Raw genomic sequence first — 18128 nt, forward strand, 5'->3', positions numbered from 1 at the left:
TTGCAAGCATCAGGACTCTTTATTCTTGCTTCCCCATCTTATATACCCTTTCAGGAGGAAACAAACAGAATTGTTTATCAAGCACCCAGGGTCAAGGAAAGGTCAGCATGCCCCAGAAAGCCACAGCTGCCAAACCACAAGATATACCAAACAGCAAAACATCCGCAGAACAGCCTGACCTCAGCGCACTCAGAACAGGGGAGGTGGGGGCAATCTTAGAGGGGTCAGAGCCATTCTGATCCCCCCAAAAATGGTACTATGTGTGGGGATGTAGGACAGTTGACTGGAACCTGGAAGCCTGTGGACATGTTTCAGAATTCTAAAATGTTTCAACAATTCTACTGTCTCACTGCAGACATCGACTATTTCTGCCTCTGACATTCTTTCTCTTTTCCCTCAGGATCCCCTGACTTTTGGCTTTAGATGTACGTAAGGGACCTCTTTTACAATGTGTGACAAAGGAGTCACTTTTGGACGAGGGCCCTCCACAGATCAGTATTCTTTACACTTTGACAAATGTGCATCTGTGTATTATTCTCTATCTACGATGCAACTAATATTTTTTTTTTTTTTTTTTTTGGTTTTTCGAGACAGGGTTTCTCTGTGTAGCTTTGCGCCTTTCCTGGAACTCACTTTGGAGACCAGGCTGGCCTCGAACTCACAGAGATCCGCCTGGCTCTGCCTCCCAAGTGCTGGGATTAAAGGCGTGCGCCACCACCGCCCGGCCAGCAACTAATATTTTTTGGTGGGTGTTGAGAGGTCCCTGACTCTGTGGGATAAGATGAGAAGGTGGGTTCCTGAATCTTTGGGATAAAGATAAAAACTTGGGTTCCTAACTCTTTGAGACAAAGATAAGAACTTGGGTTCCTGACTCTGTGGCATAAAGATGAGATCTTGGGTTCATTTAGTTATTATCCACTTATTAAAATAACAGCATAAATATCTCCCCAGGGCTTATCACTGAGCCACGCAAAAGTATACTACCAAATTAATATCACATCAGTTACAATTTGTGGAATAAACATTAAATCCAATCAGAAAGAGATTGGTTCCTCTCATAACTTGTCTGTCATTATTGCTGTATGGGCACTGTTGTTTTTTATCTGGGGCACAGCAGCTGCACCTCATACTATCAATGCCACAGCTGATGACTTCACCTCTTCAGCTGCAGCTGCTGCCTTGATGCTGAGGCCTTAGACTGGGAGAGCCTCTCCTGTAGTTTTAACTAAGTCATTGTCTTTTATTTTACCAATAAGGAGTCAGATACTGGGTGAAAACCTGCTAGCTCAGAGAGACAGAGATTCTTACACATCAAAGGGAGATAGTACAGGAGCTTGGATGACTCCACTGGGAAAAAACAACAGTAACTATGACACAGCCCAGATATCAGACTTCAGGTACCCCATGGACAATTTCAGGACATGGTAAAGGATTCAGGGAACATTTATAGTTACAGAAGAAAGAGACTCATTAATCAAGGCAAGTTTCAAACACATTGCTTGAACAAACTGTTGGATGTTACAGCAAAGAGAAGTCTCTACTCTTCTCTGATGACATTCTCAGCATTTTTACTATTTGAAGTTAGAGATTCCTGTTGACATTCAAAATAATTAGCCTAATACTCTTCACTATGGATTCATTAGAGGTGGGTAAGATCTGAATTGTTAGCAATTATTTTAGCACACTTTACACATTCATGGAGTTTGTAGTCAGAATGAATCATGTGATGCATTTTAAGGGTTGAAAAAATAAACATTTTAAGACATTTGTAGGATTTCTCTCCCCTATGAACCATACCATGTGTTGAGTAAGGACATAAAGATGAACAAAGTTTTTGTCACATTCTCTACAATTTTAGGGATTGTCTTCAGAATGAATTTCCTTTTCTTTTTTATATTGACTCTGGATGAAGGTGAAGAGAACCATCTGTCACACTCCTCACAGTTTTAGGGATTCTCTTCAGTATGAACTGTCTTGTGTTTCCTAAGGGATAGGGGAAAAAGAAAGGCTTTCTGACATTTGTCACACTTGTATGGTTTCTCTCCAGTATGAACTGTCTTGTGTTTACTAAGGGATGAGAGATAAGGAAAGGCTTTGTGACATTCTTCACACTTGTAGGATTTCTCTTTACTATGAACTCTCTTGTGTTTAATAAGGGATGAGAAAAAATGAAAGGCTTTCAGACATTCTTCACACTTGTAGGGTTTCTCTTGAGTATGAATACTCCTGTGTTTCTTAAGATATGATAAACAACGAAAGGCTTTGTGACATTCTTCACACTTGTAGGGTTTTTCTCCTATATGAATTGTCTTGTGTCTCCTAAGGGCTGAGTGATAATGAAAGTCTTTGCCACATTCTTCACACTTGTACAATTTCTCTCCAGTATGAAGTGTTTGATGTTCCTTAAGATCCCTAGAACGGGAATATCGTTTGCCACATTGTATACAGGTATATGGATTCTCTTCAGAATGGATTATTTGATGTCCCTTAAGGCATGAATCTGAGGAAAAACATCTGCCACACTCTTCACACTTGTAAGGGTTGTCTTCACAGTGAATTATTTGATGTCGTCTAAGGCATGAAGCAGCGGAAAAACATTTGCCACATTCTTCACACTTGTATGGCTTCTGTCCACTATGAACTATCTTGTGGTTCTTAAGTGATGAGTGATAAAGAAAGGTTTTGTGACATTCTTCACACTTGTATGGTCTCTCTCCATGAATTTTACTATGTTTCTGAAGGATTGCAGAATGGGAAAACATTTTGCCACACACCTCACATTTGTAGGGATTGTCTTTGGAGTGAATTCTTTGATGTTGTCTAAGGTATGAAAATGAAGAAAAAAAACTGCCACACTCTTCACACTTGCATGGTTTCTCTACAGAATGAATTCTTTGATGTTGCTTCAGCAGTGAAGAATTGTAAAAAGATTTGCCACATTCTTCACACTTGTAGGGTTTCTCTCCAGAATGAATTCTTTGATGTTGCTTCAGTAATGAAGAATTGTAAAAAGATTTGCCACATTCTTCACACTTGTAGGGTTTCTCTCCAGAATGAATTCTTTGATGTTGCTTCAGTAATGAAGGGTAACAAAAAGCTTTGCCACATTCTTCACACTTGTAGACTTTCTCAACAGAAAGAATTCTTTGACCATGTTTCAGGAATGAAGAATAACAAAAACCTCTGCCACATCCTTCACACTTGTAGGGTTTCTCTCCAGAATGAATTCTTTGATGTTGCTTCAGCATTGAAGGATAGTAAAATAATTTGCCACATTCTTCACACTTGTGGGTTTTTTCATCAGTATGATTTTTCTGGTGTATAAAAAGTGATGAGCGAGTATTGAAAGTCTTATGACATTTCTTACATGTGTAGATTTTTTCTCCAGTATGAAGTCTCTGGTGTATGGAAAGTGTTTTATAAGAACTAAGGCCCTTACCACATTCTTTACACTGGTAGGGTTTCTCCCTTGTATGAATTCTCTGGCATTGAATACTTAATGAGTTACAGTCAATACCCTTGCTGTAATCATTATAATTGTTGAATGTTGTTCCTGTTGAGCAAAAGTTGAGATATGAACAAAGCTTGGAAATATTCTTCATACTTATAATGTTTATCTTTTCCAAAGGAAACATTTACTCATACATATTGAAGCATCAATGAGAAATTACAGTATATTTCAAAACCTAGAGGGACTAAGCATGAATGATAAAATATTGTAGGTAGAAATAATCTATACTTCTACTAGAAAAATGGCATGACCAAAAACAACCTAGACATAATAGCATAGTATTCAAAGTTTAATAACTAATAATGTTGTAAGGGCATTTTAAAACAGAAATAAACCCATTAAACAATAAACCACTGAAATTATAAATCAAGAAGTGAATCCAAAAAGAGACAGTTAATTGTGACTGTATGAATTTGAGCCATCATCTAAAAAAAGCATCTTTATCCTCCACATAAAATTTTAATTTGGAAGGTAGAAAAGTTATGCTGCACGAACAGGAGATGGTCCACAAAAAATTAAATTTATCGCTCAAAAATTTAGGACACTATTTTTTTTTAAAGATTTATTTATTTATTATGTATACAGAAGAGGGCACCAGATCTCATTACAGATGGTTGTGAGCCACCACGTGGGTGCTGGGAATTGAACTCAAGACCTCTGGAAGAGCAGTGGGTACTCTTAAACTCTGAGCCATCTCTCCAGCCCCTAGGACACTATTTTATGCTTTATTTTGATGAGAAGAATATATAAAACAGAATCCTCCAGCTCTGATTGGACCAGGAGGTGAGTGACTCTTCTCCCTGCCTAAGTCCTAAGCTCCAAGGCAGAACCCATGCTCTACCATTCCCACCCATTGCTGCCCCAGTTGCAGCCCAGTAGGGAAGACTCTGGCAGGCAGATCTCCCCACCAATACCCCCTAGGGGCCCTGCAATCTGTAAGACCCACTCCTCCCCCAAACCCACCCATCCCCCTGTGACCTCAGGGGCAACCTGAGACACACAATCTGCCAGTTCTGATTGTACCAAGAGGTGAATGACTGACTCTTCTCCCAGGCAGAAAGTACTGTCTCTAGGACCTAGGTCTTGGGACACAACTCATGCCTCCCACCCCTACTCAGTGCTGCCCAAGTTGCAGGTCAGTAGGGAAGTCTCCTGTGGGCAGGCCTCTGGACAAACACCGCCCATTACATCCTGCAATCCACAATCCCACTCCTACTCAACTCCACCGACCTCCCTTTGACCTAAGTGGCTCCTAAGACAAAGGTTCCACCAGCTCTGATCGGACCAAGAGGTGATCTGCTCTTCTCCTAGCCACAAAGTCCTGACTCTAGGACCTAAGACTCAAGGAACAACCCTCAACTCACCTCCACACCCACACATTGCAGGCCGCTAGGGAAGACTCCAGTGGGCAGATTTCCTACCAATATCCCCCAGGGGACCCTGCAATCTACAAGAACAACTCCCTCCCCCCAAGCCCACCCATCTCTCCGTGACCTCAGCAGCTCCATGAGACACAGAATCTACCAGCTTGATGCACCAAGAGTTCTGATTGGACTAGGAGTGCAGATTGCATCAAGTGTGGGCCCCTGAGACACAGACACAGCCAGCACAGATGGCATCAAGAGCTGTTCCTTCACACACAGACACCTCTTGCACCAACTAGAGGAAGAGTTTGGTAGACACCAGTGCAAGAATACAACATAAAGAGCAATATGTTCTACAACAGCAAGACCTGAATATCACAACATAGCAGCAGAAGACAAGAACCTTAAAATAACTTTGTGAAGATGATAGAGGCTTTTAAGGAGGAAATGAAAAATTCCCTTAAACAAATTGAAGACAAAAATTTAGAAGAAATCAATAAATCCCTTAAAGAATACAAAGAATACCAAGGAAAAGCAATCAAACATATAGCCTAAATCTTAAAAGGTCTTATTAATAAAAAACAAACCTGGAGCCAGGTATTGGGGTGAATGCTGGAAAATCAGAGAAGCAGAACTAACCACAGCCACCTGACCTCACCAATTCCTCAGCTGGTCCTCTTTCCTCAGACTGGAAGCCTCTGAGTCCTCATCCAGAATGGATCTCAGCTGAAATGCTGCTCAAATGCCTAAAAGCTTAACATGGCTCTAGTTCCTGGTTTCCACACCTTATGTACCTTTCTTCTTCTTGCCATAAATGTCTGGGATTAAAGGTGGGAGTCACCTGCCTGGCTGGTTCCAGTGTGGCTTTGAACTCACAGAGTTCCAGATGGATCTCTGCCACCAGAAGGCTAGGATTAAAGGGGAAGGATGGCAGGAAGTGGTAAGATTTGGTGGTCTTGGTTCTTCTCTAGTGCTCCAATCTCTTTTAACTCTGTATTTGGCTGTGTTTCTTATTTAATAAGACCGTTTAGAATTTCGTCTACACAAACAGGTCAAGGAAACTGTTTAAGATCTGAAAAGTGAAACCAAAGCCATGAACAAGACACAAAGAGAGGGAATGCTGGAAACCAAAATCTGAGTAAATGAGCAGGATCTATAGAGCAAGTAAAAGCAAATGAATACATGAGCCGGAAGACAGAATATTGGGCATGGAGGATATGATAGAGGAAATAGATCGGTCAGTCAAAGAAAACACTTCGGCCAAAAGAAGTCATAACTCAGAACAGCATGCTCACTTTGGTATGAGATCGTTCTGGCAGGAGTCTGCTCTCAAATTCTAAAACTAAATGACTCCCAGTCTGACCAGCACTGAGTTCTCTTTCCCTGAGTCTTACACCACAATGGAGAATCAACAAAAAGAAAACCCATGGAAGTCACTGTCAATAGAAGCACAGCTAGTGAGTGGCCGTTGGGGAAATGCAAAGCTTCAGAGAGTTAAACCATCAGAAACATCTGAGAGATGAGCTTCGACAACAAAGATAAAGGAGAAACCCAAAGAATGACTCCCACAGTGTCATGTTCCAGGGTGATGGGAAAGCCTGCCTTTCTGGGGGATATTTGGACCTCAACTCTGGACCCAAACCCCTCATTCCTACACACCTGGCTGCACGTTGGCTGCTGCTTGTCTCTTCACATCTGAAGAGTCTTGTCTTTGCTCCAAAAGTGTCACCAGGTGTGGCTTAGACACAGCAAGTCCTGTTTGCACAAAAAAAGAAGGAACAAGATTGTTTATGTGTTCTTTTACTTGGAATTGACATGTGCCTTCCAGTACATGGCTTATAAGGAAAGAGATGATGAAATAAATGATTGCAGACAATCAGTTTCTTAAATATTTTCTTACAAGATTACTGCACTACATGAAAGAATTTACAATATCTAGATTCTGAATTTCATTTAAAGGGAAGAAAAACCCATGAAAACCGAATGGGGAAACATTTTAATTAACACGTGTACTCCATGTCTCATGCCATTGAATTTCTAAGAGTCCCACTGGAGTTAAGGAAACATACACCTAACACAGAAATTTTAAACACAAAAAGAGAAAAACAGTGAAATGATTCTTTTTTTAATATGTTATTTTAATTTTACGTTTGCATTGGCGATTTACTTGCATGTATGTGTCGGTGACTGTGGTAATATTTTATTTGTGATGAAATGTAGTATTTCATTTGTATGTTAATAAATAAAGTTGCCTGGAGATCAGAGGTCAAATAACCATTAAGCAGAAGTCTGGTGATGGTAGCACACACCCTTAATCTGATCACATGACAGGCAGAGTCTCTGTGTGCTCAAGGACACAGCAGAGTGTGGTGACAGGAGCCTTTCATCCCACTACCAACCATAGAGACCTGGAGGTCTGTAAAGACAAGCAGTGAAGAGGAAGTCATGTGACTGGGCTTAGAGCCAATGAGAAGACAGAACAGAAAGACAATAAAACCACAAGTCAGGCAGGAAGAAGCTCTCTGTGGGGAAGCTACTGCTGGTGGTAAGCTAAGAATAGTCGTGGCTATTGCTCTGATCTCTTTGGCTATTTCCTCTGTATTTGGCTCTGTGTTTCTTATTTAATAAGACTGTTTAGAAATTTGTCTACAGGGGAGGATGAAGTGTTAATCAAATCAATCTGTACAAATAAGAAAAATGGAGTCAGATATTGGGGTAAAAACCTGAAAGACCAGAGACACAGTGGAACAGACACAGTGACTTCCTATATCTTTGGCTACTTGATCCTAAAAGGCTCTGAACCTCTCTCAGTCCTGACTTACCACTTCCGGTCCATCTTTCTACAAGCCTCTGAAGCTCTGTGGTCAGCTAGTGGCTAGCATCACCCTCTGACTCCAAGCAAGCTTTATTTGTCAGAACACAATCCCATGAGAGTGTCAGACCGTGGGATTTTAGACAGTTGTGAGTTGCCACATAGGTGCTGGGGAATGAACCCCAATCCTCTAGAAGAGCAGTCAATGCTCTTAACAACTGAACCATCTCTCCAGTCCTGAAATGATTTTTAATACAGCCATCTCCTTAATTTTTCTGAAAACAAAGGATATGAAAATGGCTGATGAAATGCTCCCATGAGATACCATACAAAGTGAGGAAGCTACATGTTGATGGTGAAATAAGAATTCACTATGGATGAGAGCCTCACCAAGGAACACAAGGTTGCTGTAATTCTCCAACATCACATCCCTGTACAAATTCCACTGAGCAGGCTCCAGGCATTCCCTCTCTTCTGCAGAGAACTCAATGGCCACATCCCAGAAGGACAGCATTTCCTGAAATAAAGATCAATGAATGATACTGCACTTTCATTTAATTAAAACCAATAACAATATTAAGATATTAACAGCGATAATATATTAATGTAAATATATATAATATAAAGAGAATAGAGACTGGTCCTAGAGACAAGCCTAGAACAACAGAATGGACAGAGTAGATACATTAAGAACTGCTGAATCTCCTGTCCATATCCCTCAGAGACACCTTTTCAGAGAACCAGACAACACTGAAGATTGGTGGGAAGTCCAGGCCAGATGCAAAGGGAGGACTGGATTCCTGATCAGGTTCCTAACAGCAGTGACCTTCCATTCAGAGCAGCCTATGTCCTGATCAAAGGACACAGTGCTTAAAATAAAAACAGTAGATCCTCTGGTGTAAGGTCAGGGGAAGGCATCCCAGCTGCAGCTGCAGAAAAAGACCCAGAATGTAACCACAGTAGCCACATCAGTCAGGACTGCAGAAAGGAAATGAAGAAATAATGGAGTCTCAGATTAGATATGAAAGAAGCAACCTGGAAGAAATCAGTCAAACCAGAAGAAATCAACATCAGGTCATAAAAGTGACAAATACAGATTAATATCCAAAAAGAATGAACAATCACTACAAACAGGAATATTTAAGCAGGGCATTGAGAATTCTTCCTCACAGTAAAGGCAAACAATTATCGAATCTCCAAAAGTTAATGTATTCAACAAAAAAACTATGTTAGTGAAAAAACATGTGAAATGTGTCAACAGAAGTTAACAGCAGGGCTGGAGAGATGGCTCAGAGGTTAAGAGCACTGAGTGTACTTCCAAAGGTCCTGAGTTCAATTCCCAGCACCCACATGGTGGCTCACAACCATCTGTAATGAGATCTGGCGCCCTCTTCTGTATAAATAATAAATAAATAAATCTTAAAAAAAAAGAAGTTAACAGCAAATAGTTCTTAAGTCATCAAAGTGTCGATTGCATGGATTTGTCATGGAGCTCACTGTAAGAAACAAGAAATGAAACATAGAAAGTATTTCTCATGACCATGAAGTTAAATGTTTTCAGAACCAGACTCGGGTATCCAAGACACCCATGAATTTGGTATGAAGTAGGGGAGTGTTGTGCCCAGATTGTAACCCCCAGAGAGACCACCAAGGACAAGCATACCAGAATGCAAAAGCAAGGTTTATCTGTTACAAGTCATGACAGGGAACTGAACTCAAGCCATCTCAAGTGAGGCAGAGAAGAGTTAATCTTTCTTGGGGAAGTTAGTTTTTATAGGCAAAACCCATAAAATTTCTTAGAGGGAAAGGGGTTAGTACGGGTCCATCCTTGATTGGTCCAGTTTTTCCCGGGCCTGGACTTTATCTTATTCTAGCTTATCTGTTTGCCCTGTCAGGAGTTTTACAACTCATCTCTGGGGTCTGGTCATGTTATCTCCAAAGAGGGGCATCTTGTGGTTAACTGGTTACCATCAGACATCCTGACTCTGTTCTTTTGTTCCTGGGGCTGGTGCCATCATTTCTGGGGACTTGAAACTGGCCTGGGTCTATCTATATTGAGATATCTTTGTCTAAGGCCCCCTTTTTGAGACAATAGAGTGAGGGTCTTGTTGTGCCTAGATCATGTCCCCAAAGCTGCCACTGGAGACTTTAGGTACAGAATGTAAAAGTAAGGTGTTTTCTAAGTTTACAAGCCTCCAGGGAGGCTCTTCCAAATCTCTCACTCACAGCAGGGAGGTTGGAAGGAGGGCTCCCCTTTCTTTGTGAGGCTAGTTCTTAAAGGCACAGACCATATAATTTATTTTAACCTGCCTCCCTTTTTAGTCTTTTGGTCGAATATCCTGACTCTGTGTTTTCCAAAGTCCCTGTAGCAGATATAGCCACCTGGGGAAAAGAGGTCTAAGTTTTTACCGACACTTAGGAATCCTGGTTTAAGCTTCTCTTTGTCTGTAGGAGATAGAGTGGGGGGTTTTACTGAGGTATCACATTTCCCCCCTTTCTTTGTTCCTAGAGGGGCTCAATCATGGGCCCCTAACTTGCTCTAATTTAAGAAATTTTATGTTTTCACTTTAGGGTCTGTACATGACTGATGTTCGGTGGTCCTGACTTGTGTATAACCTCGTTGTACCATGAGTTATGCTGCCTAGCCTCCGTTTTATAAATTGTACTAGTCCGTTAAGCATATAGGGCCTGAGTAAGATAATGAGGATCACAGTGGACCCTATTAGACTTGCCTCTATGTCAGGGAGCTTTTTTGACTCAGCATTTCAGCCTTACTGAAGAGGGAACATGGACGGTGTGTTTTCTTCTGGAACTGCTTCAAGCTGGCACTGGGGCGCAGTTGTCGGGCAGGGGGCAGAAAGCTGAAATGCTGGTCAAAGACTGGGCAAGGGGCATTTGTCAGAAGCATGTAGCTGCCTGACCCCATAGGGACAGGGAAGAATCATGTTAGCTGTGCTGGTCCACGTCAGCTTTTAGCAAGTCCGGAGCTCACAGTCGTCTGGAGCAGTATAGTCAGCAACTGAAGCTTGGAGGTGACTGCCAGCCAAGTGGAGATCTGTTGAGACAAATTTAAACTAGAAACAGAAGTTAGAATTTATGAACTTATTTGGAACCCTTAGGTCCATATCCTTAGTAATGGGAAAAGCACTAGTCCCAAGACCAGGAGAGAGGAAAATATCATCTTTATGAATACTTATCTGGGGTCCTTTTGACCTCTGTGAAGTGGGTCTAGGTTTTATGATTCTTTTGATCCTTTGAGGCCTACTTACAAAATGACATAAAAGTTTTAGATACATTAGTATTACCAATCTGTACTGAAATCCATATTGTAAACAAAGCAGGTAATGGGTATCTGTAAAACAGCAGAAGTGGACTCATACCTTTGAGTCCCAACAAGAACTACAGATTTGGGTTAAAAGCTTGTGCATTTTCCTTCTGTCCAGAAAGCCAGGTATAAATTGGACAGAGATTTTTGGCCTGATGAGAAGCACTTTTAGGTTTATATTTACATATATTTAGATGACATCTAAAACAAATCCAAAATGTTGAGCTTGTGACTGAACAGTAAGTAGTCATTGCTCTACCAGCTCATCAGGGCTCCTAAATGTTAAGCTCTGAACCATAGAACAGGAGAGTAATCTGAAACATATTTTATCTTAAATCATTTTTTTGAGATCGTCAAAGCTTAGAAGTTTTTTTTATCCTAAAAGTGAACTAACAAGCTAGCTATCTCCTTGCAGAAGGATCTGGTTGTGTAATGCTGCCACGCTGACATAGTTAGAGCTAGCTTGGCCATCAGTACTATCAGAAATCTGAGAAGGATAATATCTGAGTGCAGACCAAGAAGCTTCCAATCCTATAAATTACAGGGACCAATTCCTACCCAGGTCTCCACAGCGTTGGAGGCACCAGTCAGAACAGCATCAATCTTTTTTCACCATCCGGCCCATTACGATCCTGTTTCCTGACTTCAGCACCAGTGGTTCCGTCACAAGCTTCCCATCAGCTCCTTTACCAGGCTCTAATGTGACCATCACTTTTCCATCAGGCTGGGGGAAGCTTCGGAAGAGACAATGTTGCTCCCAGATGAACTGTCCAGTCAACTTGATATCCGTATCTACCTGGCCAACCCTGGTGACATTATCTTTGATGTGGTAGGGAAGACACTCAGACATCAAGGGGTCCTCATTTAGATTTACCAGGTGGGGAGTCTTTTACAGTACCACCATCCTCTCGGACAGCCACGCCCATCTTAGCCAGCAATGTTTCTCTCTATATTCTGAGGGCTTTTGTCTTAGGAGGCTTTTTTTTCAAGTCTCATTTATCTTGGCAATAATCTTTTTCGTCTCCTGTAGCCTCTCTATGGCCTCCTCAGGCCCAATCTGGGGCTTAGCACTGGGGGAGAAAGAGGGCTCCAGCTCCCCATTGTGTGGAGGAGGAGACTAGGGTGAAGCTGGGGTGGGAGGAGATGATACCACTGACAGAGCATCTCTAGGACTGTTCTCTTTTACCTTTAGACCTCTTAGGGCAGAGCCTGAGAGTCCCTGAGCCATCAGCAGCTCCCAAAAATGTGCCACCTCCTTCTGCAGCTCTCGGGTAAGCCAGGCATTGGGGCATCTTGCCCTGTGGTCAGTGTAGCCATGATCCAGGCAGAGACGTTGTGGTGCCTTGTATGTAATCTTCTTTGGAGACCTTGGGTCACTGCTAGGATCTGGAAGCCTGTCTGATATAATAAGTTTTTAGATCAACATTTAAATGCCATATTCTGCAGATCTCTGAAGTATGAGGGCTGTCCAAGTGTATCTGAATAGACAAACTTTGATTCTAGTTACTTGTTTCAAGCTCAACCCTGAAAACATATGCAAGGGACTGAGTAAATAAGTAAACATATCCCTGTAATTTATATTATAATTAAATTTAATTATAATTAAAAAAACTTGATTATTTATGACTGACTATTTATGTTCTTTAGTAGTCTATAATAAGTAGCCTAAAAACAATGCTTTTAAGTTGAAGCTCTTCTAGCATCAAATATGGGTTCAGTAAAGAAACCAAAATAAAATATCAATATAAAACATATATATGTATCATTTTATCTAAATAACTTGAGCTTAACAAACTTAGCAAATACAAGGAGGCTAGACAACATTTTTAGGTCATTGGTTTTTAACTATAAAAACTCTTTTTAAAAGATTAAGATATCTCAAATGTCTTTTGTAATATCAGTAATAAAATATTATTATAATTTTTTTTTTTACTTTAAGGGGGAGAAAACATGGCATAAATTACAAAGTTTAGCTGCCAGAGCAAGGTATATTCCTGTGTAAAAAAGCATTTAGGTGCAGCTTTAATATTTATCAAATATCTTATTTATCAAACATATGTTGTTATCTATTTAAATTTTTTTAGAAACTTGTTGTTGAACACTTGGTAAAGACATAAGTACTTATGTGTTAACCCGAGTAGATCTTTATAACCTTAGTAAAAGATGGCTGCCAGCCACATGGCTGCCCATGAGGTCACCAGCCAAGATGGAGGAAGCCACGTGGTTGCTGTTTAAAGCACGTTTTTTTTTTAAAAATAATAATTACTTGCACACACACACACACACACACACACACACATATACATATATATATATATGTGTATATATATATATATACACAGTTGGATCCAAGTTATATATATACATACGTACAGTTAAAGCTTGTTTACATTTTTAAGTCACATACTTGTACATATACATATATAAGCAGTTTGCAGAATCATTAGCCATTTTTAAGATGAAAACCAACCAGAATTAAATTTAGTATTTGCAGGTATAAGAAACCATAACAAAGAGTTTATATTTTTTTGACCTTTTATAACCTTTTATGCACCCTCAATCCGTTTCTTTGATCCTTTAAACATTTATTTTAGATAAATTTTTTTCCTTTAAAAAAAAAAACAGAAACTCTTACCAAAATCTTTTTTGTGATTTTTTTTTAGTAATCCAGAATATATTGTAAAGTTGCAATATTTTAAAGAAGAACAGAAATACATGCATATACCATAACAAGAATAACTCTGAATTTGTATCAGCATTATACCATAAACAAGAAACTGTTGGTTAAACTTATAACATAGCAGCGGTAGCTTATCAATCATAGGCAGTGACATTCCATTCTTGGAGCCAGACCTTGATCAGGTTTTAGCCCCAGGGCAGTTCTTGGGAGCCCCACGCAACAGCATGGAAGAGAAAGAGGACAGCTCTGTCCCATATCCACATGGGAGCCCAGCCAGAACCTGCCAGCACTATCTGGGCCCCATAGTGCTCACAGCCCACCTTAGCACACAGCCATGCCTAGTTCCCATGCAGCCTCTGGGCCAACCTGGCTGCCTCTATTATACAGCTCTCTGAGCGAGCTGGCCCCCCCCCAACCCAAACCCGCTGCATCTAGGCCCTCTGATGTTCACAGGTCACCTCCCCTTCTCAGTGGCACCCTGGATCTCTGAAGTAGCAGGGCAGCCTGTTAAGTCTAGGGGTGAGAAAGTCAACAATGAAAAACAACAAAGAGAGAAAACAACAAAGCCACAATCAAAACAGGATACAAAAAGACACCAACAATTTCCCGGGGCAAAGTACAAGTCGGCACTCCCTCCTTGGGCGGGCGGGGGGAGGGGGGGGATATGATGATACCCAAACCAAATGGTCACCTCTGAGGTGGCCTCAAATGGCTCTGGACCAGAGGGTCCATTGCCCAAATGGCTCAGGACCAAGGGGGTTCTCGCCCAAATCAGGGAAGGAGGCGTCCCTCTTCCCCTCTCAGGATCACTGTCCGGACACATCTGTCCCAGTGAGAGACTGCAAAAGTACAAATCGGTGCCTGAAAAAGTACAAATCGGTCGACCAGTACAAAACTAAAGTAACAAGAGAGACATATACAGGACAGACATAAGACAGAGAGCACTCTTACCAATCGGTGCAGATGGACCTCTGGAGCTCTTAGGGGTCCCGGTGGGGGTTTTCTGGGGATCCCGAAATGAGTCCCCAAATGTTGTGCCCAGATCATAACCCCCAGAGAGACCACCAAGGACAAGCATACCAGAATGCAAAAGCAAGGTTTATCTGTTACAAGGCATGACAGGGAACTGAACTCAAGCCATCTAAAGTGAGGCAGGGAAGAGTTAATCTTTCTTGGGGAAGTTAGTTTTTATAGGCAAAACCCATAAAATTTCTTAGAGGGGAGGGGATTAGTACGGGTTCATCTTTGATTGGTCCAGTTTTTCCCGGGCCTGGACTTTGTCTTATTCTAGCTTATCTGTTTGCCCTGTCAGGAGTTTTACAACTCATCTCTGGGGTCTGGTCATGTTATCTCCAGAGAGGGGCATCTTGTGGTTAACTGGTTACCATCAGACATCCTGACTCTGTTCTTTTGTTCCTGGGGCTGGCGCCATCATTTCTGGGGACTTGAAACTGGCCTGGGTCTATCTATATTGAGATATCTTTGTCTAAGGCCCCCTTTTTGAGACAATAGAGTGAGGGTCTTGTTGTGCCTAGATCATGTCCCCAAAGCTGCCACTGGAGACTTTAGGTACAGAATGCAAAAGTAAGGTGTTTTCTAAGTTTACCAGCCTCCAGGGAGGCTCTTCCAAATCTCTCACTCACAGCAGGGAGGTTGGAAGGAGGGCTCCCCTTTCTTTGTGAGGCTAGTTCTTAAAGGCACAGACCATATAATTTATTTTAACCCGCCTCCCTTTTTAGTCTTTTGGTCGAATATCCTGACTGTGTCTTCCAAAGTCCCTGTAGCAGATACAGCCACCTGGGGAAAAGGGGTCTAAGTTCTTATCTACACTTAGGAATCCTGGTTTAAGCTTCTCTTTGTCTGTAGGGGATCGAGTGGGGGGCTTTACTCAGGTATCACAGGGAGGACCAGAGGGTCCTGTCTCCCTTCACAAATGCAGGGATGACAGAGATGTGCAATACAGTAGACTGAAGTTTCTGTTCTATCACAGGTCTGTTTACTTTAAATCAGGTAAATAAACACAGTCTGTAAGTTCTTCCTTAACCTGCGGACCTGACACAAAAGCCTGGCACTAGAACCAAGGCCATGAGTGTTTTTCATCTCTTTCTAGACACCCTGCTTCTGGACTAGCTCAACACTTCAAGGCCAGATCAGGACTTGTTGACACAAGCACTGTGGTCCAGGCTAGAGAAAGGATGGAAGACCTTTCAAAGTTAAGAAAACAGCCCTTAAGGTGAAGCCTGGAGTCAGCTTCTCCAGTTCCCATTCTTCCTGCAGTGGGTCTGTGTGTGAGAGGGGGGGGAGGATTATGTGTGTTCTCTCACCCTAGTCAAAGCTTTTCTATTGCAGCGGATTCTGACAGATCTGTTGACTGGTTCCTGAATTTCCCACCTGTGACTTTTGTTTCACCTCGAAATATTTTTCTGTTAATTCTCTAACTAGAAGAGAACACAATCAAGACCTCAAGACCGTTACACTAGGCCGGCTACAGAGTTCAGGAAGGACCAGACCCCGTTTGCTCTACAGATTCTGAGAAACCAGACAGCGTCCATGTGAGAACCGCTCAGCTAGAGAAGCATGCTTCCCTAACAAAGCTGCTCACTGAGCTCCCAGCTCCACCTCAGGAGCAGGCAGGCAGCTGAGCATCATGAGTTTGCAGTCCCGGACTTGCACTATCATCTACTCCGCGCTACCAGGCAGCTCTCCTGTCCCAGAAGCCCGAAGTGGACTCCGGTGGCAAGCGGCGTCCTAAGGAAACTGTCACTCAGGGCTCCGTTCTTATCACCCTCTCCCCAGCCCTGACCTGCAACCTCACGTGTCCCAGCCAGTTCAGCACAGCACTTCCAAGGCAGCCTCTTTCGCGCTTTCTCTCTCCAAAACCAGGTCCATCCCCTCCACGACCGATCATCCCTGCACCCAGCACAGTGCCTCAGGCTGCGCTGCACCCTGGACCAACCTCCATGTCTGAGACGCAAGAGGAACGTACAGCAGGCAGGACTCTCGCCCAACTTTGAGGAAGTTGCACACATGTGCACTGAAGGCCAGGAGGGAATTTCCTGGTTGGCTCACCGTGACGTCACAGTACCGCAGACTACATTTCCCAGAAGTCTATGCGAAAGAAATGTGGGAACCCAGGTATGGCCTTTTCTCCTATTGTGGATTCCAGTCTGGGTGCCTGCAGGAGAGTATTGGAGGAAGAAGCTGAGTCAGCAGGACATCCCTGGGGCAGGAGCCTGGTGTTCACCTCCAGATCCACAACATAAGAAACATGAGTGTGAGTCGAGCCTTTGACAGGAATATTAGCCCTGTAAAGTCATGGCCCATATGTTATGATTTGAATCTTACTTCAGCGTTTAAAAATCACGTTGACTCTGTTTTACTCTAAACTAATGAAGCATTACACTAATGTGGGGATGAGAAGTGCCTTTTAAAGATGATTTTGAAACCAGCCGTCATCTGTCAATCCTTGCTCCTAGCTGCTCTGCGGTTTCCTTGACAAATGGACCAGAGGTGATGGTCTGGACTGGGAAATTTAAAGAGACCTTGTATCTAAGTAAAAAGGGAAAGTCAAAACAAAACAAAATGAAACAAACATGTGTGAAAGTATTTGAGTATAAAGTCGCCTTTGTCTGAATATGCTGTCCTACGAATAAGTAAATAAATAAAAATCGTGTTCCTCTGCACTGACACTCTGTGTGAGTCATTCATGGGTCTGACTCCACAGCTTTTAAAACAGTTTTGTGAGAACATTGGCATCTCTACAGTGTATTGATGAGGAATACAGAGATGGTGTAATCACTGAACAAAGTTAAATTTCCAGCTCTCTGACAATTACTTGCAAAGATCTCCCATAATCCATCTCAGTTTTCCACCTGTACTTCTTTCCCTTGAAAACTTTCAACTAGTAATCTCTGTGAGCCATTTAGTTTTTGTGAGAGCCCTACTAGAATTTTACCAGTGTCTCCATGGTTTTTCACAAACTCAGGTCCATATTCACCACCTGTGTGCTAGGAGCTCATGCTTACCTCCCTAGTGAAGGGTCACTGGTCCTGGGTTATTCACTCAGGACTGAAGCACAGATAGCTCAAACTATCTAAACAGTCCAGTTTCCTATAGTTGAGTCAGGAATATATGGTGGGATTCCAATTCCACTTAGCGATCACCATGTTCCATGAAGTGTGACCTCACAGGGGCTGTTAGGAGGGACACTGAACATCTGACCAGTTATATGGTGAGGATGGTCTCTTTAATAGTGCTGCAGAGAGTCATGGTGACCTCCAGGGTGCACTTCCTGTCTAAACATCTAGTACAGTGTAGACAGTGCTGTCATGTTCTGCTATCTTGGGACAGTGTCAGCCCCATCGCACAATTTCCTTCTACTTTGGGTGCTGACCCTGGAGAAACTTTCCTAGAAGTAGCTTTTTTGTATGTTTGTT

At 42.1% G+C, this 18128-nt stretch overlaps 1 protein-coding gene across 12 annotated transcripts in view; it reads right to left on the minus strand.

Annotated features, from left to right (window-relative positions):
• Window positions 1–18128, minus strand: part of LOC121822970 (uncharacterized) — a 109189-nt gene continuing 91061 nt past the window's right edge. For 2 of the 12 annotated variants that reach the window (XM_076552239.1, XM_076552221.1), the window contains exons 2-4: window positions 8078–8204; window positions 6535–6630; window positions 1–3553 (exon numbers count right to left, since the gene is read on the minus strand). In XM_076552239.1, coding sequence (XP_076408354.1) covers window positions 1947–3553; window positions 6535–6630; window positions 8078–8201 — 1827 coding nt within the window. In that variant the 5' untranslated portion in view covers window positions 8202–8204 and the 3' untranslated portion in view covers window positions 1–1946. The other 10 variants (XM_076552242.1, XM_076552241.1, XM_076552235.1 and 7 more) reach the window with 10 other exon arrangements.

Source organism: Peromyscus maniculatus, chromosome 15 (genome assembly GCF_049852395.1).
Source record: "Peromyscus maniculatus bairdii isolate BWxNUB_F1_BW_parent chromosome 15, HU_Pman_BW_mat_3.1, whole genome shotgun sequence".
Classification (NCBI taxonomy): domain Eukaryota; kingdom Metazoa; phylum Chordata; class Mammalia; order Rodentia; family Cricetidae; genus Peromyscus; species Peromyscus maniculatus.